The sequence below is a fragment of the Bos indicus x Bos taurus genome, chromosome 12, assembly GCF_003369695.1.
Source record: "Bos indicus x Bos taurus breed Angus x Brahman F1 hybrid chromosome 12, Bos_hybrid_MaternalHap_v2.0, whole genome shotgun sequence".
Classification (NCBI taxonomy): Eukaryota; Metazoa; Chordata; class Mammalia; order Artiodactyla; family Bovidae; genus Bos; species Bos indicus x Bos taurus.
Genome location: NC_040087.1, coordinates 75,063,568 through 75,090,214, shown reverse-complemented (window position 1 = coordinate 75,090,214; position 26,647 = coordinate 75,063,568). Strand labels below are relative to the sequence as shown.

The window sequence follows — 26,647 nt, the reverse complement described above, 5'->3', positions numbered from 1 at the left end:
TGTGCAATTCGTTTCTCACAAATTGGTAAAACACTGTTACATGTTGGCCTCAGGCGAGATGCTCAGGGATCACCAGCAGATCATAAGCATTACTTGGGTCATCCTTGAAACACAGTATATGCAAAACAAAGATTTTTAAAAGATCTCACACGGCTGTTTAGCACCTGATACCTCACCCCAACGTGGTCATGCAGTGAAATCGGCGTAATCAGCACTCTTGTTCCCTGCCCGCGGGGGAAGGTAAACCTCTAAAACTGTGTGTATTATAAAAGGCTCTGTACCCGTTTTTAAAAAATCACATAATGTTATAAAACATAAAAGCAATTGGTCAAAATAGAGTTTGAAAGGAAATTTCAAGAAAAAAATTTAACACAGTCCCAACAATTGTATTTAAATGGAAAGTGACAAAACAGCTGGATACACTTTATGACTCGCTTTGTTTTTGCATAAATATATGTATTACACAGAGAGCTTTCTTTTTTTTTTTTTTTTTACCCTTTTGAGAACTACTACAGAAATGTAGAAAATTGCCTCATTTTGTATAATTAGATTTACTGTTATCTTAAGTGAATTTCATTTGTGTCATGTGTGAAGTTATTTGTGGAGATGCTTTCCCAACGCTGAGCTCTTCAGAGCAGCAGTTCTAGTCTCTAGATGCTTTATTTATTCATTCCTAATGCCACCATAATTGAATTTATTTAGTGGCAACTTTCTTTGGATTTTTGAGTTGAAGTCTGTGAAATCATGGACATGGCAGTTTGCAAGGCAGCGTAGAATTCTCCTCTTATTAGAAAAAAATCCCATCTGGTGTGAGTCCCAGGAAAGAGCCATCCGCCTTCTTACATCAGTGGCTCCAGGCACCCTTTTTGAATGTCCCCAAATCATCTTATTTTAGTTGAGGAAACAGAAACATTCAGAAATTAGGTGTCCCAGCCAGCAAATGGAGCTGACCAGCTGCAAAGCCCTCTTTGTCATTTCTCTCTTAATCTCTTACGTTTTTTTTTCTTTGCTGTCCTGACTCCAGTCCTCAAAGAAGATGCACTTTAATAATAATGAGACACAAGAATTATTTATTTATGCTTTGAATGTTGAAGACTATTATTAGGATTATTTTGAGAGAGTCTATTAAGTGTTTATACAAGATTTAAAAAACTGGAGTATGGCTGCATATGACGGTAGTTGAATAAACGGGTTTGGGACATTTCTTTGAAAAATTCCGCCTTGCTTTATCTAGCGTCTGTGTTAAGGGACATGGTGCTGACGCGCGCGTGTGTGTGTGTCTTTGGAGCGGCCCCTGTACGTGAGGCCCGTCGGGGAGAGATGACCGTGTCTTGTCTTGTTCAGGGCAGCGCTCTGCTGTTTGCTGGAGCACACAGGTCTCACTGGCGCTGTCCTCGCTGTAGAGACATAACTTCGTCTTCAAGCACCGGAGCTGCTCTAACATGAGGCCACAGGCCCGATGGCCTTTTTCACTCTGCATTTTAGTCATCATGCCTTTTTACTGAGGCTGTAAGACAGTAGTCTCAATGACACCTTAGCCTGGGGCAGGAAGACGGCGCCTTCCTTCACCCAAGGTTACCTTTGAGCGTGTTGCGTAGCTAGCAATTTCTTTTCCTTTCTTTTCATCTGTGGTTGAGGTTCCGAGTGGAGGCAGACAGAGGATTATACTGCATGTGGGGAAGTGCTACAAGGAAGGGAAAGTAGCGTGAAGTCAGCTGGGAGAAGGGGAATGAGGATTAGCAACAGGGGGTCTGACATGGAGAGATTTTTCAGTGATCACAAGATGTCAACATTACAGCAGAATCTAAGGAATCTAATTAAGAAGGAACTGGGCTACGTGAAGCAGCTGGACTACATAAGAGGGCTTCCCATGCGCAGTGGTCAAGAAGTGCCAGTCAGGAGACACGGTTCGATCCCCAGGTCGGAAGATGCCCTGGAGAAGGAAATGGCAACCCACCCCAGTATTCTTGCAGGGAAAAATCCCACGGACAGAGGAGCCTGGAGGGCTTGCAGTCCACGGGGTCGCAAAGAATCGGATACGACTAAGTGCACTCACAACAAGAACAAGGCCACGTGAACCGTCACTCAGTCAGGCAGAGATGCTTGACAAACTTAAAAAACGAGTATGCAGCATGAGTTTTAAGAAGCAGGGTGACATACGCATTGATGTTTAGGGCAAGCTGCTGTGGTGGCCGCCCCAAGCAGTCTCACAGGAGATGGGAAACTCAGTTCTCTCCCGCATGTGGGCTCACTGGCCTTCAGGCCACGTGGTCGTCAGGGCCCTGCTGCCGTGGGTGACTTCCTGTGGTCTCAAGCCCTTGTCCTCTCCGGCAGCCAGTGTTTCAAAGCCAAGACTAGGACTAGGAAGGGGCTCTTCTGCTTATACTCCTTTGGTGAGAGCTTGGTCATGTGGCCAGACTTGGTGGCCGCAGAGGCCAGCAGACGTGGTCTGTAGTTGGGCGGCCGCCCGCAGGCTGAGGGTCTCATAAGAGGAGGGAGGGATGACAGACTTGGGAGAGGGATTAGAGGTCACCCAGAGACAAGGAGCGACTTCCCCGGTGGCCCAGACGGTAAAGCGCCTGCCTGCAGTGCGGGAGACCCGGGTTCAATCCCTGGATTAGGAAGATCTCCTGGAGAAGGAAATGGCAACCCACTCCAGTGTTCTTGCCTGGGAAATCCCATGGACAGAGGAGCCTGGTAGGCTATAGTCCATGGGGTCGCAAAGAGTCAGACGCAACTGAGCGACTCCACTTTCTTTCTTCGAGATGAAGAGCATTCTGCATCCTTCCCCCCGCCCCCCGAATCTTTGTTTTATAGAGATTATTGGAAGAGTTCCACAGTCCTCTTAACTGAAGAGACTGCTTGGAAACGTGTTGTTAGTGGTGGAGAAAGCGAGTCCCCACGAATTGAGGAGTTCTGCGCTCCAGGGAACAACTGGACGCCCTTTACAGTGAATTTTGACCCTCGAAGGGCCTGCCTGCTCTGTAAATAGTCTTTCTCTCCCCCCCTGCCTGTGACTCACTGGTGGGCGGGGTCTGGGCCAGACATAAAAGGGCATAACCATCCATGCATCAGTCAGAGAGCCAGCTCTCAAATGGTCCGGGGGAGAGGTTTCAGCTCTTACCTCCCTGGGTGAGAAGACTCCAGGCTGCCATGCCGTTCCTTTCCGGATGCTTGATCGTGGGAGGGAGGGGGTCCAGCCAGATGTTGCGGGTTGTCCGCCCGGGTGACTGTGCTGGCGGAGGAGAGAGAAGCCCTGTGCGGAGACAGCGGTGTGGCCGGTGGGGTGAGCCTTCTGTGCTCCATGCCGGGGAGGAGGGCACATCTGCCAGCTCGTCTGCCTCCTCCTCCTCTTGCCCTCAGTTATGAGGAAAGTGCATTTTTCTTCATCTTGAGTATTAAAATTCCCACAATCTACGAACTCAGAACTAGACGCGAAGGCAGACGAGGCGGAGCTTCCAGACTTGTGTGCTTCGGAGCAGTCAGTGTGTTCCTTCAGAACAAGACTCCAAGTCAGATAACTTGGGGAGGAATTCGGTTCTGCAGATTGAGGTGTGTAGTGAACCATCCTGGTCTGTGGTGACGGCAGGCAGGACCCTGTAGCCCACCAGGCTCCTGTCCATGGGATTTTCTTGGCAGGAATGGTGGAGTGAGTTGTCATTTCCTCCCCCAGGGGACCTTCCCGACCCAGGGATCGAACCTGTGTCTCCTGCATTGGCAGGTGGATTCTTTACCACTGAGCCACCATGAAAACCCCTATGTGTGTATACATGTCATCAGTTCAATTCAGTCGCTTAGTCGTGTCCAACTCTTTGCAACCCCATGAACCGCAGCACGCCAGGCCTCCCTGTCCATCACCAACTCCCGGAGTTTACCCAAACTCATGTCCATTGAGTCGGTGATGCCATCCAACCATCTCATCCTCTGTTGTCCCCTTCTCCTCCTGCCTTTAATCTTTCCCAACATCAGGGTCTTTGCAAATGAGTCAGCTCTTCACATCAGGTGGCCAAAATATTGGAGTTTTAGCTTCAACATCAGTCCTTCCAATGAACATCCAGGACTGATCTCCTTTAGGATGGACTGGTTGGATCTCCTTGCACTCTAAGGGACTCTCAAGAGTCTTCTCCAACACTACAGTTCAAAAGCATCCATTCTTCTGCGCTCAGCTTTCTTTATAGTCCAACTCTCACATCCATACATGACTACTAGAAAAACCATAGCCTTGACTAGACGGACCTTTGTTGACAAGGTGATGTCTCTGCTTTTTAATATGCTATCTAGGTTGGTCATAACTTTCCTTCCAAGGAGTAAGCGTCTTTTAATTTCATGGCTGTAATCACCATCTGCAGTGATTTTGGAGCTCAAAAAATAAAGTCAGCTACTGTTTCTACTGTTTCCCCACCTATTTGCCATGAGGTGATGGGACCGGATGCCATGATCTTCGTTTTCTGAATGTTGAGCTTTAAGCCAACTTTTTCACTCTCCTCTTTCACTTTCATCAAGAGGCTTTTTAGTTCTTCTTCACTATCTGCCATAAGGGTGGTGTCATCTGCATATCTGAGGTTATTGATATTTCTCCCGGCAATCTTGATTCCAGCTTGTGCTTCTTCCAGCCCAGCGTTTCTCATGATGTATTCTGCATAGAAGTTAAATAAGCAGGGTGACAATATACAGCCTTGACATACTCCTTTCCCTATTTGGAACCAGTCTGTTGTTCCATGTCCAGTTCTAACTGTTGCTTCCTGACCTGCATACAGGTTTCTCAAGAGGCAGGTCAGGTGGTCTGGTATTCCCATCTCTTGAAGAATTTTCCACAGTTTATTGTGATCCACATGGTCAAAGGCTTTGGCATAGTCAGTAAAGCAGAAATAGATGTTTTTTCTGGAACTCTCTTGCTTTTTCCATGATCCAGCGGATGTTGGCAATTTGATCTCTGGTTCCTCTTCCTTTTCTAAAACCAGCTTGAACATCTGGAAGTTCACGGTTCAAGTATTGCTGAAGCCTGGCTTGGAGAATTTTGAGCATTACTTTACTTAGTGTGTGAGATGAGTGCAATTGTGCAATAGTTTGATCATTCTTTGGCATTGCCTTTCTTTGGGATTGGAATGAAAACTAACCTTTTCCAGTCCTGTGGCCACTGCTGAGTTTTCCAAATTTGCTGACATACTGAGTGCAGCACTTTGACAGCATCAGCTTTTAGGATTTGAAATACATGTCATATCACATAGCAAAAAAAATTTCATCATGAGGGATTGATCTTTCTGCTTTCTTCCCCCCAAGGTTTAAAATTTAGATTTATTAATAAAAAATTCTGGTGCAGGGGTAGCCTCGGAAATCTGTCAGCTCCCAGGCCTTCTCTTTGTGACAGCTTGTGTTTTGATACCCGTGGCCTGTGTTAAGACAGAGCCGGACTGCCCGGTCCCCTCCCTGGCAAGCCTTGCAAGGTGCCAGCTTTGGATTTCTGGCCTGACCTCCCTCCTTGCTCGGGCTGCAGGCTTGGCGAGGTGACCTCGGCCTTTATCATTGGCCCCACTTTGATTCATTCAGCAAAGTCGTTTTCTCTGGTTCTTTTGGTTATTATTTTAATTTTTTGGCGAGGTGGGGCATTCCTTTTAAATAGGTTTTAACTGTGTGGGCCAAATATCTGTTTTGAAACGAAGATTTCAATCTTGATTATTCTTGTTCATTTAATGTTGACTCTGTCCTGTCATCTCATACTTTTTCATCTAATTGTTTAACCTTAATCTTTTTTTTTTTTTTTTTCTTGTTAGTTAGAACCTGGCCCTTTAGATGAAACCCAGATTGCTACTATATTAAGAGAAATACTGAAAGGACTTGATTATTTGCATTCGGAGAAGAAAATTCACAGAGATATTAAAGGTAAGAAAGCATCCTGTTTATGGTCCTTTGAAATCCCTAAGGCAGGTAGAAAGAAAGGTTTGTTGTAGTGTTTTAACTGTGCTTCTCTTCTCAAGGGAAGTGGTTCTGTGGGCATGAGGAGTGTGCCTTCGATGTGCCTGAGTGGGTAGGGCCCCTGAGGGGCTCTCACCCGGGATGGGTGAGGGGCTCTGAGGGGGTCTTACCCACTGTCTGCTCTTGTCAAGATCTGATGACTCTGGGGGGCAGACAAACCTGTTCGCAAGGGAGCGGACGGAAGTGTCCAGCAGCCAATGTCAGGGCGTCTTGGGTTTTATTTTGCAGCTGCCAACGTCCTGCTCTCTGAACACGGGGAGGTGAAGCTGGCGGACTTTGGAGTGGCGGGCCAGCTGACAGACACCCAGATAAAGAGAAACACCTTCGTGGGCACCCCTTTCTGGATGGCGCCCGAAGTCATCAAGCAGTCAGCCTACGACTCAAAGGTGAGGCTGGCACCTGGGCTGGCGGGGACTGTGGAGGGCGGGGGTGTCCCTCCTGGGCTCCAGCCTCACAGCGTATCCTGCTGGGGTGAAGCGGGCGCCTCGGTTAGAAACAGGGTTCTCCTGCCGCCTCGGTCAGTCCCTTCTACGTGTCTGGTCCCCACTGCTGACAGTGTCTGTCTGATGGGGCCGGGGACGTGGAGGGTCAGAGGCCCCGGTGGCCCACCTGGTGGAGGTGTCCAGGCAGAGGCCTGCAGGGCGCAGGTCTGTGGAGAAGGGCCGGGGGTGCAGGGGGAGCCCGAGGAGTGGGTGAGGCAGAGGGCCTCGGACAGGAGGCTGAGCAGTATTTCAGGGACCAGGGCAGAAAGGATCCCCAGGAGAAACCAGTCACAAAGCTGGAAGGCCGGAGCCTGGGGGGAGGCGTACCTTTCATGGCCACTGCAGACCCTTCCTGTTACATTTAGGGGGACCCCCACCCACCCACCCAATTGGGCTTGTTCTCAGAGATCCTTAACTCCGGTCTCTCTTGCCTATCACGTGCTGCACTCTCCCAGTTTGTCCTGTCTTCTTTTTTCCCTATTGCCCTTCAGCTTATTAAACTGTTTAGTATGGGCTTAGAAAGCCTACCAGGACCCCTGCCTCCTGGATCTGATTTCACACCTGCATGCCAGGCCGCTCTGTCTCAGCTGCCTGGATGCAGCGAAGTCTCCACCTGGGCACCGAGCAGAGGCTTCTCTAAGCCAGGATTTCCAGGCAGACAAATAGTTAACTCAGATACTTCTACGTCCCAAACACTACTACTTCTCTTTAAGTGGAAATCTTCTCAATCCCTGGCAGATCTCCCCACCTTGTGAAACGTAGCACACAGAGCGTGGAGTGGCTTTCCCTGGGACCTGAGGTCCATGTGGTGAGCTGTCACGTGGGTGCTGAAGTTGCTGGGGGGCCTGTCCATAAGGGCCGAGATGGCCCTGGCCCTCTTGCTGTTGAGGGCCATGACTTCCATAGGCTCATGGCCTTGGAAGCCACTGGCCAGTAATTGACGGTAGGTTTTCAGCAGAGCTGCCCGGCCTTTGGCGTGTCTGTTGCCCGAGTGCCTTGCCCTGTGGCATGGGTTTGCCCCTGAGGCTATGTCTGATCTCTTTTGGCCCTTTCCCTGGAGTCATAACATTTTTAAGACTCTACAGGAATTTATTCAGTTCGTTCTATTTTAAGCTGAGGCCCATTCATCATTGGCTTCCCTGGTGATTCAGATGGTAAAGAATCTGCCGGCAGTGCAGGAGACCCAGGTTCAATCCCTGGGTGAGGAAGATCCCCTGGAGGAGGGCATGGCAACCCACTCCAGTGTTCTTGCCTGGAGGATTCCATGAACACAGGAGCCTGGCGGGTTACAGTCCCTGGGGTCACAAAGAGTTGGACACGGCTGAGTGAGGTTCACTTTGACTTTTTTTCACTTTCTTCTATCCAGGTTCACAGGTCTAGATTTTTAGGCAGGGCTGGGACTAGAATCCACGTTTCTTAACTTCTCTGATAACACCCCTGATGTTTCTCTTTTCTTCCTTACTGATAAGTTAGCTGGTCAACTCTGGCCCCCTGTGACTCAGGATTCAGATTTTTACCTTCTCAGGTAAAATCTCTTTTATTCCTCACTGCCCACTTCACACTTCCTCAAGAACTATCCAGCCTTCCTGAGACTCCCCCCCTCCCCACCTTTCTGCCTGGGCGGGGTGGGGGGCCTCTCCTCGTGTTTACTGAGGGCAACGCTCTGCGCCATGGAGATCCCAGGACATCAGGAAGCTTGGCTGCCTCTTCCCTGGAGCTGTCTAGATCAGAATGCTCTTCTGTGGTCAGCAGATGCTACGGCGTTCTTTTTTAGGCAGATTAGAAGATGCTGTCACAGACATATAGGAAATGCATGCTTGGTTGGGCAGCTTGAGAAAACACTTGCGACCTCTTGCAAACCTTTACTCACCTTACGTTAGACGCTGTTGTTGTTTAGTCACTAAGTCGTGTCCAGCTCTTTTTGCAACCCCACGGACCACAGCCTTCCTGGCTTATGGCAAAAAGCCAATTCTTTCGTTCACTTGGATCAGACCCAACAGCCCTTAGCTGGAACTCAGTGTGAAGAAGTTTGTGAAATGCGCCTCCCCGGCTTGTTGACACAGGAGGTGTGGGAAGTGCAGATAAGGCCCAGGGTGTGAGTGCGGAGCTCTGTCAGAGGTCTGCCCGCAGCGCCTGACAAAGGGCTTCTGCCCAGGGGCCTGCTCCCACCCAAGGCCCGTCTGGCAGGGCAGTTATGCTCGCCTGAGACACATACTCGGCTTCTTGCTGGTGCCCGTCTCCTCCCCGCATCCTTAGACAGCCCCCCCACTGGTCTCTGCGTTACAGGTAAAGAGCGTGTCCTCTGGGGTCCCTGGGGAAGCCGGGTGCTCCTGGCAGTTTCATTTCAGGGCCCACGTGCTGATGATTCTCAAAAGGGGAAGCAGGTGGGGTGAGGGTGGACTGACCTGCCTCCCCAGTGCCTTCATTGCCCTGAGCTTAAAGGGGCATCGGCCTCAGTGTTGTGTGCGTGTCTGTGTGTCTAGAACCGGCTTGGCACAGTCACCTCTGGAACCAGTACGTTTGGTCCTTTGTCATTCGCCCCAACTGAGAATGCTGATCTCAGGTCTTGATCTGAGCCCGGCATTTCTAAGCCATGTTAGTTCAGAGGCCTTAAGAACCTTCTTCATCATTATTGTTCTCTTTAAGGTGACTTAGTGAAGCTTAGTTTAAGATGCCCGCGGGCACAACCGTGGAGCGGGGGCTTGGGCCGAAGACCTTTCCATCTTTTCCCCCTTTCTCTGTAAGGGGAATGATGTCTGCGGGTGGGCTGGACTGGGGCGGGGACCTTGCCCCCTTCTGTGCTCATTCCATTCTGCCCCTGCTGTGGCTGAGCCCAGCGCCATGCCTGGTAACTGACGCTTCAGAGCCAGTGCGGCGCTGGGCGTCGGGGGCTCTGACCGTGAGCTGGTTCAGGGGGGCCGAGAGGGTGTCGGGCGGCACAGACGCAGGCTTCTCAGCCCTTCAGAGATGAGCCAGGAGGAGAGGAGAGACATTTGTGCTGGAATTGTCGATCGACTTCTCTGCTAGCAACCCCTGTGGAGGCTGAGTGGCCAGCGCTGGTGTTCTCCTTGTAAACAACTTTCCCCTTTTTTGGTCTCAAAAGCAGTACTTAGTCTTTAATCTGGAAAATACTGGAAAAAATGAGACAAAAGGAAAAACATCTGTAGGCACAGTACCCGAGCACAAGCTAAGTTATTTTGGTGTCCAGTTGCGTCCGAAATAACTGTTTGCAGTCACCATGGTGAAGGATGAAAACAGGTGATGTGTTGATGGAAAAATAAAGATGAGTGGAGACACAGTAGGACCGGCCCATCTGTTGGAATGTGTACAGCCAGCTGGGCCACTGGGTACGTGACCAACCCTCCCGTCCCGATGGCAGCCCATGGCCTCCCCGGCTCCATCCTCAGGACCAGGAGTTCCCACCTCCTGGCTGGGAGGGATGCACTTTGCACGCGGGGGAAGGATGTGAGCGGAGAAAGCATCCAGCTTTATCCCAGCGCGAGTGTGATGGTGGGGCCGCGTGTTGCTACGGAGTCGGCCACAGACAGTTTTTATACCTCTTGTGCTACTTACTGTGTTTCTGAATATTGCATCTTATTAAATAGTTTCTTATTAAATCCATTTTGAGCTGTGTTTTCACTAGTTATAACTGTTACTTGGGATTCTCCGTGTTTTTTTTTTCCCTGTCTTCCTTTTTTTTTCCTGCTGCCCCGCACACTGTGTGGTGTCTTAGTTCCTTGAACAGGGGTCGAACCCATGCTCCCTTCAAGGGACTCGTGGATTCTTAACCACTGGAAGTCCCCCTCTTGTGGTTCTTCATAGAATATTTTCTGTACATAAATGTTTTAATGCCACTTAAATTGTATTTTGTCCGCAGAGATGTAGCCAGGTGACTTTCACTTAACTCGGTGTTACTGCAAGGGTTTTGAGGGTTGCCGTTCACCAGTGGTCCCCCACTCGGGTCCCCTCACCCCCACTGCTCACAGTAATGGGTAATTCTGTGTTGTCATTTTTAGGAGAATGCTACGCAGCACTAACCACATACGGAAAGAAACTCTGTTCACGAGTAAAAGCTGCAGTTCAGTTGTGATTTTTGACTTAGTCTCATTGTAGAAAACCACTGCTTGCTTCCCTGAATAGCTAATTTCCCAAACGGTGGTAAAACAGGTCTCCTCTTACGCCTCAGTTTCAGTTGCTTTGGAAAATGATTGCCCTCTCCCATATAATTCTTATTTTAAAATCCAGATACGTTTTTACATTTGATGTCGTAAATCCTAGATACTGTAATAGACAAACTCACTTGATTCTCTATCAGCGTCATTGGTGAATATTCGATACTTTAGTCAAGTTAATGTGTCATAGCAAGATAGTCATTCTTTTAAGGTTTTAGCATAAGTAATGCTGCTTTTGAATATTTTAGGCATCCCTTACCATTTTCTAAATATAAAATGTATTTAGGATCGATTCCTAGAAGTGAAATTAGTTGGTTTTAACAAGTGTGGGTATTTTTATGACTTCTGCATAATGCCGAATTGCTTGCCATTTACTCAAGTGCCAGTCAGGGTTTCCACGTTAGTCAGCAGGATGTTAGATGAATGCGGGGGGAGCCTGCGGGCAGGAAGACCACTCCGGAGCCCCCACAGAAGCCTTAGGGACAGAAGACAGCTCTGAACTAAGCTGGGGGCAGGAGGGGTAGGTGGGGACCCAGGGCGCCAAGAGGTCAAGAGCCACACACCTGGCAGCTGGTTGATTTAGGAGGAACCAAAGAGACGTTCCAAGGGTTGGGCCCAGGCTCCTGGCCTGGCGCCTGGGAACAGGGGTCTCATTTCATCCTGGTGTGGCTTTAAGGGCTGTGCTGGCTTCTAAGCATCTCTGGACGCGGTGGCTGCAAACGTGCCGTGGTCCCCGGACACGCCAGCTCCACTGACCTCAGGTTGCCTGTCCTGTTGACTCGGACTTAAACGAACGTGGAACGTTTCCCACCTCTGGCAACAAAGGGAAGAGGCGTAATCGTCAGAGCCGGCTTCCACGTCGAGGCGGAAGATGTTGTTATTACACGTCCTCCTGTGTGTTGCCTTTTTTGAAATTACACCAAAGGCTTTATGTTTAACATATTTTTTCAATTAAGAATGAGTATCTTATTCAAGACCTCAGAAGCACATGGAGGGTTTTTTTCCCCTCCTAGGAAGTATGTTTCTTTGAACTGCCTCCCTCGAGTGTGTAACTGGCTGTGCTTTGCTGTTGCAGGCGGACATCTGGTCCCTGGGCATTACGGCCATCGAGCTTGCCAAGGGGGAGCCGCCGCATTCCGAGCTGCATCCCATGAAGGTCCTGTTCCTTATCCCAAAGAACAACCCCCCGACGCTGGAAGGGAACTACAGCAAACCCCTCAAGGAGTTCGTGGAGGCCTGTTTGAACAAGGAGCCGAGCTTTGTGAGTGTCTCTACCTGGAAACGGGCGTCTCCCCCCACGGGGGCCTGATGGGTCTTAGTGGCCTGTTTTCCTTCTCTGCTTTCAGCGGCCTTCATGATCTCATTTCTTTTTCTAAATGGGTATGATTGATTTCTCTGAAGTGGAAATGCTTTTTATTGTTATTTTATCTTTTTAAGGCTTCAAAGTCTACTTACCGTCTTTCAGATTTTCTGGTATCTCCTACCGCATTGAGCTTGAAGACTGTTCTCCTTAATATTCTATGTGGAATCATACATTTTTAATATTTATAGTGGAAGGTTGGATTATTTTTAGCTGTTGTCGTAACCACAAAGTCCGGCCTGAGAAACAGTGGCTAAATAAGTCTTTAAACGTTTTCAGTTTCTTCTTGGCATGTGTTAGGAAGGAAAAGAGGAATGAGACATAAATGAAGTCCTGCCTTGCTTTCCCCTCTTCCTTCTGACTGTCTCTGCTGTTGAGATGACCCTGGCAGAGCCATGTGGCAGAGAGAACTACATGGCTTCAGCCTCATTTTCTCTCTGAATTAGGATATTTCTTTCAGAGTTGTCTGTGTATTTTAATGTTGCATGTAACACTGTATGTCCTTGTTTGGTTTCTGAATTTTCCAGCAGGGTTAGCCAAGGTCAGGCTGAAACTTCTGAACTTGTGTCCCCACCCCCAACCCTCCTGCTCCCTACAAAGAACTCTTATCTAAAAATACGCTTTTGTTGTTCAGCTGCTCAGTCGTGTCCAATTGTTTGTGACCCCCGAGGACTGCTTCCCTCTCCTTCACCATCTCCCAGAATTTGTTCAGACTCACGTCCATCGAGTCAGTGATGCGGTCCACGCATCTCATCCTCTGTCTCCCCCTTCTCCTCCTGCCCTCCATCGTTCCTAGCATCGGTGTCTTTTCCATTGAGTCGGCTCTTCATATCCGGTGGCCAAAGTATTGGAGCTTCACCATTAGTCCTTCCAATGAATATTTAGAGTTGATTTCCTTTGGGATTGACTGGTTCGGTCACCTTGCAGTTCAGTGGTTGGTTTTAATAAGAGCACTATGGGTTTCTAATACCATACCAGGTTTTGGTAGCAGAATTCAGTGAGGAATGCCAACATTTTCTAAGACCCCCTTGGGGATGTAGAATACGCCACTCATCAGGTGCCACAGGGGTCACTGTTCTTCATGTCCTTGAGCTCTGAACGTTGTTACCAGGAGTTTATTCCCAGCCCTAAGAAGATGCTCGTACATCCTCCCATTAGAGATAACAGGTCTGGTATTGCTTGCTGGCCCAGTGTACACATCTCTAGCCCAAATGTATCGAGGGGAAGATGAGAGGCTGAGGGTCTGGGCTCTTCTGAGGTGCTTGGAGTTTCACACTCGTGTGGACAGGGACTGAGAAATACCAGAAGTGACCCAGGCTTTTGCACAGGCTTGAGTCGGCGGAGTGTGCCTGGCTGTCATTCAGAAGCTGCAGTGATTCAGTGCAAGTGGGAATGCGGTCTGACTCGTGTGGTTCGTGTTCCTGCTGTCCGCTCCTCTTTGGGCTGCAAGGTTTCTCGGGAGGCATATGCCCTAAAGGTGGTTTTGCCATCCTCAAAGCGAGCAGCTGAGTTCAGGGCACACTCACTGGCTGGGGCTGTGCTGAGCCTAGGCCCTGGAGGAAGTCCTCAGCCCGATCACAAGGAAAGAGGCCGACCTGGGAAACCACTGTCTGTAACTCGGGAAGGCTGGTGACTAAGAGAACTTGCCCTTTCAGCATCCACAAAAAAGCTGTCTCCTGGCTCCTTTCTTCCAGATGAACCCAAATGAACATTTATCTTCTTGTTTTTGGGGGATGGAGCCAAACAAAGTTAACGAGGTATACACAGAACACGTTTTTCTCTTTTGGCAGCATTAGTGATGATGGTTGAATGACCTCTGTGAAATTCTCTGTAACATTTCTGTGTGAATGCATTTTCTTGGGGGAAAGGGTGTCTGCTTTCACTGGACGGTTAGCTCCAGAGTGTTAAGGACTCCAGTGGATACTAGGTACCTGCCCACACTGTGAACGGGACCCCGCCCGCTGATGCTGAATGACAGTCTTTGAATCAATCTTAAAGGAGAAAACTTTGAAATAGGACTCCGTCTGTATGTATTAGACTTGGTTGCTGGACGTTGTGAGGCAGAAGCCTGTCCTTTGGGGTGGAGTCACGTGGAATGCCGAGACCCTGATCTCACGTTTTCCTCTTCGGTGGTTGATGCATTTCCAGAGACCCACCGCTAAGGAGTTACTGAAGCACAAGTTCATAATCCGCAACGCAAAGAAAACATCCTACTTGACCGAGCTCATCGACAGGTACAAGAGGTGGAAGGCCGAGCAGAGCCACGAAGACTCCAGCTCGGAAGACTCCGACACGTGAGTCCGCTCGGCCTGAGTTCCTCGGGGTGTCTGTGAATTGGGGGAGAGGGGAGGTTTCCCGCAGCCCCAGGCTGTGTCTGCAGCTCGGAAGACTCCGACACGTGAGTCCGCTCGGCCTGAGCTCCTCCGGCTGTCTGTGACTTGGGGGAGAGGGGAGGTTTCCCACAGCCCCAGGCTATATCTGAACCCCAAGCTGTGTGTGACGCAGGCCGGTCTGTTCTTGTCTCCTGATTGGGCTGGGTTTGGGGTTTCTTTTTTCTTCAAGAAAGAACATCCAGGCTGACGGTGCTTCTGGTGTTAGTATGGGTCTGTTTTGGGGAGTCCTTGAGTCTCTCTTTGTTGCCAGTGGAGTTTCTCTGAGTAAATCTGTTAGTTGTTCAGTCGCGTCCGACTCTCTGCAGTCCCATGGACTGCAGCACTCCAGGCTTCCCTGTCCTTCACCATCTCCGGGCGCTTGCTCAGATTCATGTCCAAAACCTGTAAAGAGCTGGACCTAGTTTCTTTTTTTCGAAATACTGGTCGGGTGAAATGACTTTAAACACATCTTTCGGTTCAGTCTCAGTCATGTCCGACTCTTTGCGACCCCCTGGACTGCAGCATGCCAGGCTTCTTAACAAACACATTTTTAAGAAGAGACAAGTGAGGGTATTGGTGATTCTCTGTTGTGTGCCGGTACGTGCCTGGTGGTGTAAAAGCTCCGCCCCAGGCATTTCCTGTAACCTGGTGTCAAGTTGAACATCTAGGAGATCTGTTAGCTGAAGAGGTGAATTGGGTCTGGGAGCCCTTTGGGTGCTTAGAGGTGGGGAGAGCTGGATGGACCGGCTGCGCTGACTCTCCAGTGGAGACTGGAGCCGGGAGGGTCAGATCAAGGGTGTGGAGGTGCTCCCAGGGGTGGTGGCTCCTCGCCTGCGCCCCTTCACACCGCAGCCAGATGTGCAAGCTGACCCCCAGCCCAGGCCCATGTGCCGGGCCTCTGGGGGAGACCCAGAGTGTGTTTCAGGGTCCCCAGGTGATTCCACTGCAAGGTCAGGGGTGAGACCCACAGACTAGGACGTTGTTGAGGTCACGGCATTGAGCGACGCTGGTGGTCAGGCCAAGGATGAAGAGACAGGCGGTGCTTGGTGGGGGCTGGTTCTGGACATTTACGATTGGGTCTGGGTGATGGGCAGGGGGGCGTCCAACTTGAGCAGTGTCAGGAGTCCACTGAGGGGATGGCCCTGGAGACCAGGCTGGTCTGGGGAGGCCAGGGCTCAGGGAGCCGGCTTTGACGAGGGCACATGTGGGTCTTCAGGAGGGTGTGTCGGCGAGATTTGGCCTTGAGGCGAGATGTATAGGCAGACCACGCGGACTTAGAGCGCCGCTCTGTGAATGGTCATTGCAGCCCTGAGGACGCTCCTGCGGGGAAGGGCCGGGGCCCAGGACCAACCCTGGGAAACAGCAGCACGAAGGGAGAGCCTGCGGGACCGCTCGGGTGGGAGGAGGTCTGGGTGCTGGGAGCCGGGGGCTCTAGGTGAGGCCGATGAGTGGGAGCCTCCGCTGCTGAGCCCCCAACAGCACGAGGACAGAGGGGGGCCTTGGTCACGGTGCGTGCAGGTACGGGGTGGGTTTTGGGGGTGAGTGGAGGGTAAGGGGTGGAGGCAGGAGTGGAAGTGACGTGTCCAAGCTTGTGACTGAGGGTCGGGAGGGAGCTGAGTGGGCAGGGCTGCGTGCTCATGTTGGGGTGGATGGAGCTGGTAGTGCAGCTGCTCCACGGGAAGTGATGGGAGCCACATCCCCACGGGGTGTCCCACCTCTGGGAGGGTGAGGGCAGGGTGGGATTCTGCAGCCCTGGAGGGACTGGATCGGGCATGGAGCCCGGGGGGCCCCCTCCCGCCCACAAAGTCCCCGTCCCCACCCCCTCCACGGAGCTGGCGCCCACTCACGGGTGCACCTGGGTTTCTGTGTTAAGGGAGACGGACACAGACGGCCAGGCTTCCGGAGGCAGCGACTCGGGGGACTGGATCTTCACGATCCGGGAGAAGGATCCAAAGAGTCTGGAGAACGGAGCTCTCCAGCCGTCGGATCTGGAAAGAAACAAGGTACGTCTGTGCGTGCGGAGAGACTAGCCCTCGTCATCAGGACCGGCAGCGTTTCGGAGCCACTTTGGCGTGAAGCCTGCTGTTCTCGTGGGCCGCCTGTGTTGGGATTTTGCTGTCAGGAAGTCGACAGATTAAGGGATTCCATTCTGTCTGGCTACCCAGCGCGGCCGGGCCGCGAGTCTGGGTGCTGGCCTGGTTCGCAGTGCTGCCGCTGCTCTCTGTGGCCACACCGTCAGCTCAGCGTTTCTGACACTGGGTTGTAGGGGGTGGGGAAGGGTGGCTGGGAAATGCTCACAACGACTTTCCAGCTTTTGACAACTCTGCCTCTGGTGCACAATGGCGTTCTCACCAAGGCACCGCGATTTGAGGATTGAATTTTAAGGAATCTTAAACACATCGCTTTTGGTATTTCCCTGGTGGCTTAGGCAGTAAAGAATCCTCCTGCCGTGCGGGAGACCCGGGTTCGTTCCCCGGGTCGGGAATATCCCCTGGAGGAGGGCACGGCAACCTACTCCAGTATTCTTGGCCTGGAGAGTCCCGTGGACAGAGGAGCCTGGTGGGCTACAGTCGTCCACAGGCTACCGTCGCAAAGAGTCGGACACGACCGAGCGACTGACAAATGTAATTATTGATGACTTGGTTTTGTGCCTGTTGGCATTTATGAAAAACTGTATATTTTGAGGGATCGTTTTGAAGCACAGAGGCATAGTTTCTCCTTGGCAGAGTGGACCAGTGGCTGTCCCCTGGCGACCCTAGAGTCCCGCTCTGAGAAGCAGGCGTCACTACGTGTTCATATGGAGGCTGCAGAAGAGGAAAAAGGCAGCGCTGTCCTGTGACAGCCCCTTGTGGCAGCCGGCCCTGGCGTGAGCGCTGTCTCCAGGCCCTCTCCACGCGTGGCCCAGCGGTGCAGTTTCGGCCCTGCCCGCGTCCACGCAGGACGCCGCTCCCCGGCGCTTCGTGCCCTTCCACGGGGGATGGTATCTGTGGTCCCCCATCGTCGAGTGAAACACAGTGAGGCAGCCCTAGGCAGCTGCCACTGCGGCCGTGTCCCGGAGTCCAGGGAACCCCAGCAAGTGTGGATGTTACAGCATTGCTCATTACCTTTTCTTTCCTCCCAAGATGAAGGACATCCCAAAGAGGCCTTTCTCCCAGTGTTTATCTACGATTATTTCTCCGCTCTTTGCAGAGGTAAGATGCCCAGTGGACGGCTGGGGGCCAGGCGAGAGGGGAAGGGGGCTCAGGCGCTCATGTCTCTGGTAGGGCTGCCCTTGGAACCGGGGAGGTCGGAGCGGCTGGCGCAAGCAGGAGGACAGTGGGTTGTGCTCCTGGAGGCCGGCTGGGCCGGGCCCTGCCTTCCAGGAGGGCCTCCTGCTTTCCCAGGGCCGTCTTCTGTCCAGCCTGTCGTCTTGGGAGCTGTCGCCATGCGGCTGCCAGCAGCGTCCACGGGGACTTCAGCAGCCTGGCCCTGGTCCACACGTGGACCAGGGCGACTTGAACTTCAGTTGTGCTGCTTTCTGTAGAACCTGGTTGGGTGCAGCCTGGCCTCTGCTTCTGCCAGGCTTGGGTTAGTTCAGTTCAGTCACTCAGTCATGTCCGACTCTTTACGACCCCATGAACCACAGCACGCCAGGCCTCACTGTCCATCACCAGCTCCCGGAGTCCACCCAAACCCATGTCTGTTGAGTCGATGATGGCATCCAACCATCTCATCCTCTGTCGTCCCCTCTCCTCCTGCTCTCAATCTTTCCTCAGGGTCTTTTCCAGTGAGTCAGCATTTCGCATCAGGTGGCTAAAGTATTGGAGTTTCAGCTTCAACATCAGTCCTTCTAATGATGGCAGTGTGAAAAGTAGATGTTTACTTTAAGGGGATACCAGATTGCCTGGGGTCCTCAGGTTTCCTGGGGAGCCCCCACAATAGGGGCCTCACCCCGCAGGGGCCCTGATTGCGGCCACTGCATCCCGGTGCCCTCTCGGGGGCACCCCACTCCCTGTAGATAGGTGCGTGCGTATGGCATTCAGAGGGGTTTCGAGAGTGGGTCTCAGGGTGAATGTTGTTCTTCATCGGGTTTGTACCGACTAGGAGATGAGTTGGAAATAGCCCCCTCTGACACTGCCCTGTGGAGTCTCCTGGCTCACGCCGCCTTTAAGGTAATTCCGAGTGAGCCACCCAGCCCCTTCTGTTCAGGTCCTGATCAGAGCTCTCCAGGGAGACTCTAGTAGGGGCTCCTCGGTCCTGGGTGGGGCATCCTAGGTGGGAGGGACCCACAGGGTCATCCCTGGGCTCTGCTTGGCCTTGAATCCCCCTTGGGGAGTTCCTGGCTGGCAGAGGTGGTGAGGGGACACCGGCTCCCCAGGATTTAGGGCTGCCACCCAGTTCCATGGGCTTCCTGGTGGCTCAGCTGATAAAGAATCCACCTGCAATGCAGGAGACCTGGGTGTGATTCCTGGGTTGGGAGGGTCCCCTGGAGAATGGAAAGGCTACCCACTCCAGTATTCTGGCCTGGAGAATCCCACGGACTCTGTTGTCCATGGGGTCGCAAAGAGTTGGATATGACTGAGTGGCTTCCACTCACTTTTCACTGGCTCCATGAAGTCAAGTGTTCGGCAGCACCCCAAGGCCTTAGCCACCTGCTTGGTAACCCTGGGAACTCTGAGTTTCCAGCTGTGGCTGCAGACCAGAGCTGAATGGGCATTGGATGGCTTTGCTGGTGGTTGAAACGGAAGAAGGGAGCAGAGGGTGTGGACGAAGAGGTGCACAGAAGCCCCCTCCCTGGGGAAGGCAGAGACTAGGGCCTGCCTGGAGCTCTCGGCCTCCCGGAGGGGAGGGTTCCGGGCTGAGGCCGCCGGGGCCCTGTGGTCAGAGCAGGCGTGGGCCACACATCATATCACAGATGCCCGTGGTTTCTCATCCTCGGGGGAGTCATGCCGGCCCCGTGTCTTGTGTTTGCAGCTGAAGGAGAAGAGCCAGGCGTGCGGAGGAAACCTGGGCTCCATCGAGGAGCTGCGCGGGGCCATCTACCTGGCGGAGGAGGCCTGCCCCGGCATCTCGGACACCATGGTGGCCCAGCTGGTGCAGCGGCTGCAGAGGTGAGTGGCGTCTGTGCCCAGTGCCCTCGGGCCGGGGCTGGCTGCAGAACCGGGGAAGGGAGGGGGTTCTGTCCTCGAGAAGTCGGTTACTGGTGAACCGTGTGCATCTGGACTCTGCTGGCAGGGCCCAGAGAGCTCTGTGGTTGTGGCGCTTGTCTCATAAGCACCGGATGGCATTGGGGGCCGCGGGGGCGGGTGCTCTGAGCTTTCCACATGCAGCCTTGTGCCCAGCTGGAGGGGTGTGGTCCTGAGCCCGGCATCTGTAACTCCTTGTTTGGATTTGTGCTTTAAATTAAGTCAGGGGTCCAGAAACCCCAGAGGTTGGGGCTCAGCGAGAGTGGACACAGCTGTGTTCTTTCTGGGCAGGTGGCTGTACGGGTTCTCGGTTCTGTCTCGTGCCCAGAAGCCCTGTGGTGCTGGCAGGGAGCCCCGTCTCTGGCAGCCTGCTGGGGGGTGGAGTTGGGGGCGTCCTGTCCTCGCCAGCGGCCCTGGTGGCACGCCTTCCTCAGTGAGGAGGAGGCGGGACTACCCATCTGGCCCCCGCCCGCTCCCCTGAGCTTGCTTGTTGGGGAGTCTCCCTGTGGAAGAGGTCACAGAAGCGCAGTCCCCGGGGCTGCTGCAGAGCGCGGGGGGTGGACCGCCCCGCAGCTCTGTGAGCCGAGCTCTCCTCCACACCCAAACCCTTTTCTTTTCCCCGCAAAACACCGGGCAGGTCACTGCTCTGAGGTTCACCTTCCAGGTGAAGTGTCCGGGCTGCCGAGCTCTCCCTAGAGGTTGGCCAGGCCTCCATGGGAATCAGGAGCATCTCAGATCTGTCCTGAGATGTCGGCTGGATGGCATGTGAAGTTTGGGGTGTGCAGGGTCACTGCTACCACATGGAAGTGGTCATGAAGGAGCTGCCCGAGTCCCCCAAAGGGGGCATCAGAGAAAACCTCAGTGCTGACCCTTCAGGTTGGTTCTCCGGAACTCTGGCTCCCTCGTGAAAACATTCCAACTTCCTAACCTGCTCTCATGTTCAGGCTGGAGGGAAGACTGTTTACTTGGCCACCATCAATTTTGAGGCAGTTGAGGGAATCCAGTATGGTGTTTGGGTAACTTCCCCCCTCCTGCCACTTTTGATACTAAGAGATTACAGAAATAGAGGAAAATAGAATTAAACAGTCGCCCATATGCTTACCCAGACACCCTTGTTTTTCCCCAGGTTTGTGTCTCCATTCAGTGTGTGTGTGCAATTACATTTCTAACATGGCTTTGTTAAAATTATTGAACATTTTATCCTATAGTAATGTCACGTAGACTTTGCCCTAGTTAATTAATAATGGTCCATCTTTCTGATTTCTCTGGTCCTGCTTCATACCGGCTCTTATTTCTCATTTGAAAGATTCTTCGAGTCAAACAAATAGAACCAAACCAGAAACCAGTGTTGGCTTTGGTTCCCTGCGTCTGTGGTGCCCCTCTGAGAAGTGAGGTTTTCCACGCTGTCCTGGACCGCCTGAGGAGGTTACCAGCGTTGCCTGTGCGTGACTCTGTTTCCCAGCAGCTCCAGGCCCAGAGGCTGTGGCCTGTGTGGCTTTAATTGATCCCTGTGTCTGTTCCCTTCCTGTAGTTGCTGACACAGGTGATCTGTCCTAGTTCTGTTCGATAGAAAGATGGTGTGAGGCACGTGTGTGGCTTTAAATTTTCTAGTAGCCACATTATTTAAAAAGGCTTTAAGAAAGTGAAGTTGGCGTTAACAGTGTAGTCCTTAGCGCACTGCGTCTGCCTCTTGTTTCATCATGCAGTCAGCACAGAGGCCTTTCCCCTTGTAGGGCTGAGTCTCAGGAGCAGCTGTGTGTTTCACACTTTACGGCATGTGTCACTGGGAGCTCCCTGCATCTCGATGCCGGCGTCAGCGTCGAGTGTGACCGTACGTAACACAGGATAACATGGGTTTAAGTGCCCACCGTCTGCATTACGGTTAGCATTTTATTCCCCGTCCTCCCCAGTTCTCTCTCGTCCTCCTCCTCCTAATATTTCCTTATTTATTTGGCTGTGCTGGGTCTTTGTTCCGGCCGCAGGATCTTTAGCTGTGGTCTGTGAACTTCTGGTTGCAGCGTGTGGGATCTGGTTCCCTATCCAGGGATGGAACCTCGGCGCCCCCGTGTTGGGAGCACAGAGTCTTAACCCCTGGACCAGCAGGGAAGTCCCCTTCTTCCTCCTCTGATGTGGGACTCTGCCCCAGCCCTTGGCTGGCCTCGCTCCCGGCGGTCCCCGTCTGGTTCTCCGAGCTCTCTCCGTGTTGTCCCCCATCCAGAGGCACGGCCGTCCACAGCGGCCTGGTCGTGGCTGATGCCCCAGACCCAGTTTCCCACCCTCTGTGTCATTCCAGTTGGGTCACCGAGGAAACAGGAAGGGCCGGCTTCTGTCTGAAGCATTTTGAAAGGTTTCTGTATGTTTTACTTTGAGTTAATGTGTGGGTCCTTTGGTGCAGCGTCAATCCTCCCATGAGTTCAGTCGCTCAGTCATGTCCGACTCTTTGTGACCCCATAGACTGCAGCACGCCAGGCCTCCCTGTCCATCACCAACTCCCAGAGTTTACTCAAACTCATGTCCATCGAGTCGGTGATGGCATCGAACCATATCATCCTCTCTTGTCCCCTTCCCCTCCTGCCTTCAATCTTTCCCAGCTTCAGGGTCTTTTCCAATGAGTCAGCTCTTCACATCAGGTGGCGAAAGTATTGGAGTTTCAGCTTCAACATTAGTTCCTCCAATGAACACCCAGGATTGATCTCCTCTAGGATGGACTGGTTGGATCTCCTTGCAGTCCAAGGGACTCCCAAGAGTCTTCTCCAACACCACAGTTCAAAAGCATCAATTCTTCTGCGCTCAGCTTTCTTTACAGTCTAACTCTCACATCCATACATGACTACTGGGAAAACCATAGCCTTGACTAGATGGACCTTTGTTGGCAAAGTAATGTCTCTACTTTTTAATATGCTATCTAGGTTGGTCCTAACTTTCCTTCCAAGGAGTAAGCATCTTTTAATTTCATGGCTGCAGTCACCATCTGCAGTGATTTTCTAATCACTTGTTCCCTGGGCAAGTGTCATGTGTCCTAAATGCTCTTAAAAGAGGACCCGTAATATGGAATGTTTGCAGCAAGTCCCATTAAACTCATCCTCAGCCATCTCCTGTGGTTGGGTCAGCCCGTTGTGAGGCGACTAAGGGAATCTTGGTCATCAAAGGGACCTTGCCCCCATCTTTGTGTCCCAAAGCGAGACCGTGTGCAGAATTCCTGGGGGAGGGGAGCTGTCCCACCATTGAGTCTAGCCACCACCACCATGATTTTTGGGGCGTTGCATCGCTTTCCATTGCTGCGTATGAGCCGTGAACCTACCCAGGTTTTTGGATCGTAATATTTGGTCTTTATGTAGAATAAATTGTGTAAAGCCAGACATGTGTAATTTTGTGTATATTTCTTAATCTGTATTTTTCATGTTGCTTAAATATTACTATGATTTGTAATCTGTTTCAGCTCGCTTTTATGTCACCATTTCTTTATTGTTGGACATCAGAATCATTTCCTAATTATTGTAATTACTGAAAATCTAAGAGTTTTAGGAAGCAGATTACATGAACAAGCCATCAATATTTTTATGGCCAAAAAGAGTTCCTTAGACTGATCAAATTGGAATGCATGTGCGCCCTTGGGATCTTACTGTGTCATTGGGTATTATCAATATTTCAATTTTTAAAAAATGATTGTAAGTAAAGGTATATCATTTACCTCTTTATTTGTATCTTTTTTTTCTTTCTCCTGGGACGCTGAACACATTCTAACTTTTAAATTATCTATGAAGTTTTTAGTGTTGGAATTGTGATTTTCGTAGTTTTTATGAATTCTTCATGTCATCCTATAATTAGCTCACTGGTAGCTTGTACCATTAATTAATTTGTTACAACTTGGGGTTGTCTATGAAAACTAGGACTTTGATCATTGCTTGAAGTTTTGCAAATTAATTTTTTTTTTTTAATTTAGAGAAAATGACATTGACTTCTGTTTCTTGTTTTGTTTCTTCCCAGATATTCTCTAAGTGGTGGAGGAACTTCATCCCATTGAAATCCCTTTGGCATTTGGGGTTTTGTTTTTCCTTTTATTTTTTTCCTTCTTCACCCTCTTCCTTTTCAAAACTCAACGAGAGCCTTTGCTGACTCCGCTGAAGAGGCGCACCATCGGGGGGCCGTTCCCGCCGCAGGGTCGCTTGTCCAGGGCCCCACAGCCCTTCCCTGCTGGCCTGGGGCCTGATGGACTCCGGATGGGGTGGGGGAAGGCCAGCTCCTCCAAGCGATTATTTTATTATTCTCGTTTTTAATTTTAACCATAGTGCACATATCAAGGAAAGTGTCTTTGAAAACAAAAATAAACCCTGAAATGTATATCTGGGATTATGATAAGGCGACTGAAGAAATGAAACCTCAGGTATCCTGCTTTACGTTGATAAGCACCCCGCCCCCGCCCCGGCCACCCCCACCCCAGGAGATGGAGAAATCGCTCTGGTGGATCAGTGTACAGACTTGTAAATAGCGTCATTTTTACGGAAAACCCTCTCGGCGTGCATAGGAATCACTGTGCACACATCGGCCAAGTGCTTCTGTAGATACCGTCAGTGGAGTAAATATTTGACAGGCCATAACTTGAGTCTATTGCCTTGCCTTTATCACATGTAAATTTTGAATTATGTGACCAGTGATTTGGGTTTTATTTTGTATCTGCAGGGTTTGCCATTAATAATAATTAAATGCCCCTCTTCGGGAACACTCCCTCTGTTTGTACCTCAGCAAATGCAGATTTTTTTCCTCCTGCGTGCCCTACGACCCCTTCGGTACACTTAGAAGTTGATTTTCCTGTTTTCATCGATGGTACTATTTCTTAGTGTTTTAAATGGAAACATATCGCGCCTCATGAAGCTTTAAATTATTTCCAGTTTGTCCCCGATGAAGCGTCCTTGTCTCACTTTGGCTGGAGCCGCGCCCGGCCCGTGTCCCGCGCCCGCCGGCCCGTCCTCCCAGTAGGGTTTTCTGTTGCACCTTGTAGTGAAACCTGCATATCATCTTTCGAAACCTCAACGTGTCTGAATGCTTTCACGAATAAATTTTGTAACAGGATTTTTGCACACTCTCCTTGAACGTGACTCTTTAAGAGGGGGCAGTGTACCCGCCATGTGATGTGTGTGTGTGTGTGTGTGTGCACTGATGAGGCTCCAGGAAGAAGTGCCCACATTCAAGCTACGGAAATGCCCAGGTCAGCTCCCTATGCAACTTTTAAAAATGGTCCTCTGAAGAGATGGGTGACTGCTCCTGGTTGGTGAAACTGTTCCGTCTTCTGAGTCGTTTGCTTTTTTCCTTCAAGGAGCAGGTGTCTCCCAGTTGGTCAGCCAGCTGTCTGTCCTTTTTTCAGCCCGTGGCAGGGGTCTCTGGGATGGGAGGTTGAGTTCTTGCTGTGATTCTTCACTGATCTGAGTTACGTGTGACATTCTTGTATATTTGTTGATACGAAATCATAGTCGACTCTTGCTGGAGTAGCAGTTCTTGAGGTGGAATCCAAGGCTTTTTGGAAGGAGGGAAGTTACTGGGTAAACTTGAGGACAGGTCAGTTATCTGCAGGCCCAGTGTCCTGGAAGTCACCGGGAGAGACTTCTGAGGGGTGTTTCTTGTTTGTTCGGCAATGGAATGGAACTAGTTTTTAAAACTCTAAAATTGTCATGGTTTTTAAATTAAAAGTAGATTTGGGTTGTTGTTGATTTCTGTAAGGGATACATTTTGGTTAGGAGACATAGAACCGCATGCAAATACGTTAAACAGGAAGAATTGGGAGGATTTCATTTTGTGTTTTGGAGAGAGTTATGAGAGGGCTGGCTGTTTCCCTACGTGAGGCATAAGCCACAGGTGAGTTTTGTTCGTGACTGGAGAAAAGCATCAGAGGACGGAGCCGTGTTCCCCTGGGGGGTGCCACTCAGCTGGTCTCGAGAGCCCCGTCACAGCAGCTTTCTGACCTCGAGTTCTTCAGACCCGCATACGGACAGTGGTTTGAAGACCAGACGCTGGCGTGAGCGATGGTGATGCTGACGGGTGGACGGGACTCTGGGCTCGGTGAGGTGGTGCGACCGGTTAGCAGTCGCTGGTGGGCAGCAACGCACGTCTCCCAGGTCAAGCGGCCGACTGCTTTGGGATTTAGTTGGAAATATCTAATGTTGATGGCCTTCTGGAGGAGGGGAAAGGCGCACTTTGACCAGCTTCGGAAAGTGGGTCCCCTTCCCGTGAGTTCTCCGGCTTGCTTTCTGTAGACAGAGCATCTTGCCGAGTCAAGGGAGCTCGCATTGGTCCACGTCAGGTCCTTTGTTAAAAGACAGGCGCCAGCGCTCCAGCAGGACCCCCTCGGGCCTGTAAATGGCAGGTGGTGGTCAGCCAGACGTGTGAGCTCAGCACTTGAGGTGCATTGAGCGCCACACCGGAGCCTCTGGCAGTCAGCGGGCTGTCTGGCCACCCTGCAGGCGGCAGGGGCACCCAGTGGAGGGCGGCAGTGGGGGCGGTGGGCCGGCCGTGGCTGGCGGTTCACCCTTGCACAGTTGTGTCTTCTGCATGGGCTGCACCACTGCAGTCTGGGGGCCTCGGCACCGTAACAGCCTTGGGGTTGCCGCGCTGTAACCAAGTGCCGCCCACCTTCCCGACCTGGCGGTCTTGTTCTCCGATGGGTCTTTTGAAGCGTTTTATTCTTTACGCGGCATTTTGTACCTTCCTTTTTGGCAAAACATGCGGTCTATTTATAAGCATTTTTATATTTTTTTCCTTCCTTAAAAAAACATGGCTTCTGTATTTCTGCTATAAAATAATGGCAATAACTGGGGAGTGCTGCTGCAAGGTGTGTTCTTAAGCACAGGGTCTGTATCATGCGAGGGTCAATAAAGTTCACAGAAACAAATTGTTTTTGGAATTGTCTTTGTGTGTAGAGCGAATAGACGATGTTTGTGTTGTGGTTCTGCCCCACGCCCCCCAACCCCAGGTCTGCATGTATGAGGTGGTGTCGGGTCCTTGGAGGTAAGTGATGAGGGTGGAGCCCTCAGGACTGAGGTCAGCTCCACAGCGATCCATCACCCTTTCCGCCACCTGGGGAGACGGCCTCTGTGAGCCAGCAAGCGGGCCCCCACCAGACACCCAATCT

At 51.4% G+C, this 26,647-nt stretch overlaps 1 protein-coding gene across 1 annotated transcript in view; it reads left to right on the top strand.

Moving 5' to 3' along the window:
- Positions 1-26,407, top strand: part of STK24 (serine/threonine kinase 24) — a 95,082-nt gene extending 68,675 nt beyond the window's left edge. Inside the window, exons 4-11 of the mRNA XM_027557858.1 lie at positions 5,772-5,880; positions 6,202-6,359; positions 11,703-11,888; positions 14,136-14,281; positions 16,233-16,362; positions 17,482-17,550; positions 19,313-19,449; positions 23,512-26,407. Of these exons, the coding sequence (XP_027413659.1) occupies positions 5,772-5,880; positions 6,202-6,359; positions 11,703-11,888; positions 14,136-14,281; positions 16,233-16,362; positions 17,482-17,550; positions 19,313-19,449; positions 23,512-23,548 (972 nt within the window). The 3' untranslated portion in view covers positions 23,549-26,407. The remainder of the gene's footprint in view (positions 1-5,771; positions 5,881-6,201; positions 6,360-11,702; positions 11,889-14,135; positions 14,282-16,232; positions 16,363-17,481; positions 17,551-19,312; positions 19,450-23,511) is intronic.
- The last annotated feature ends 240 nt before the right edge of the window (positions 26,408-26,647 follow it).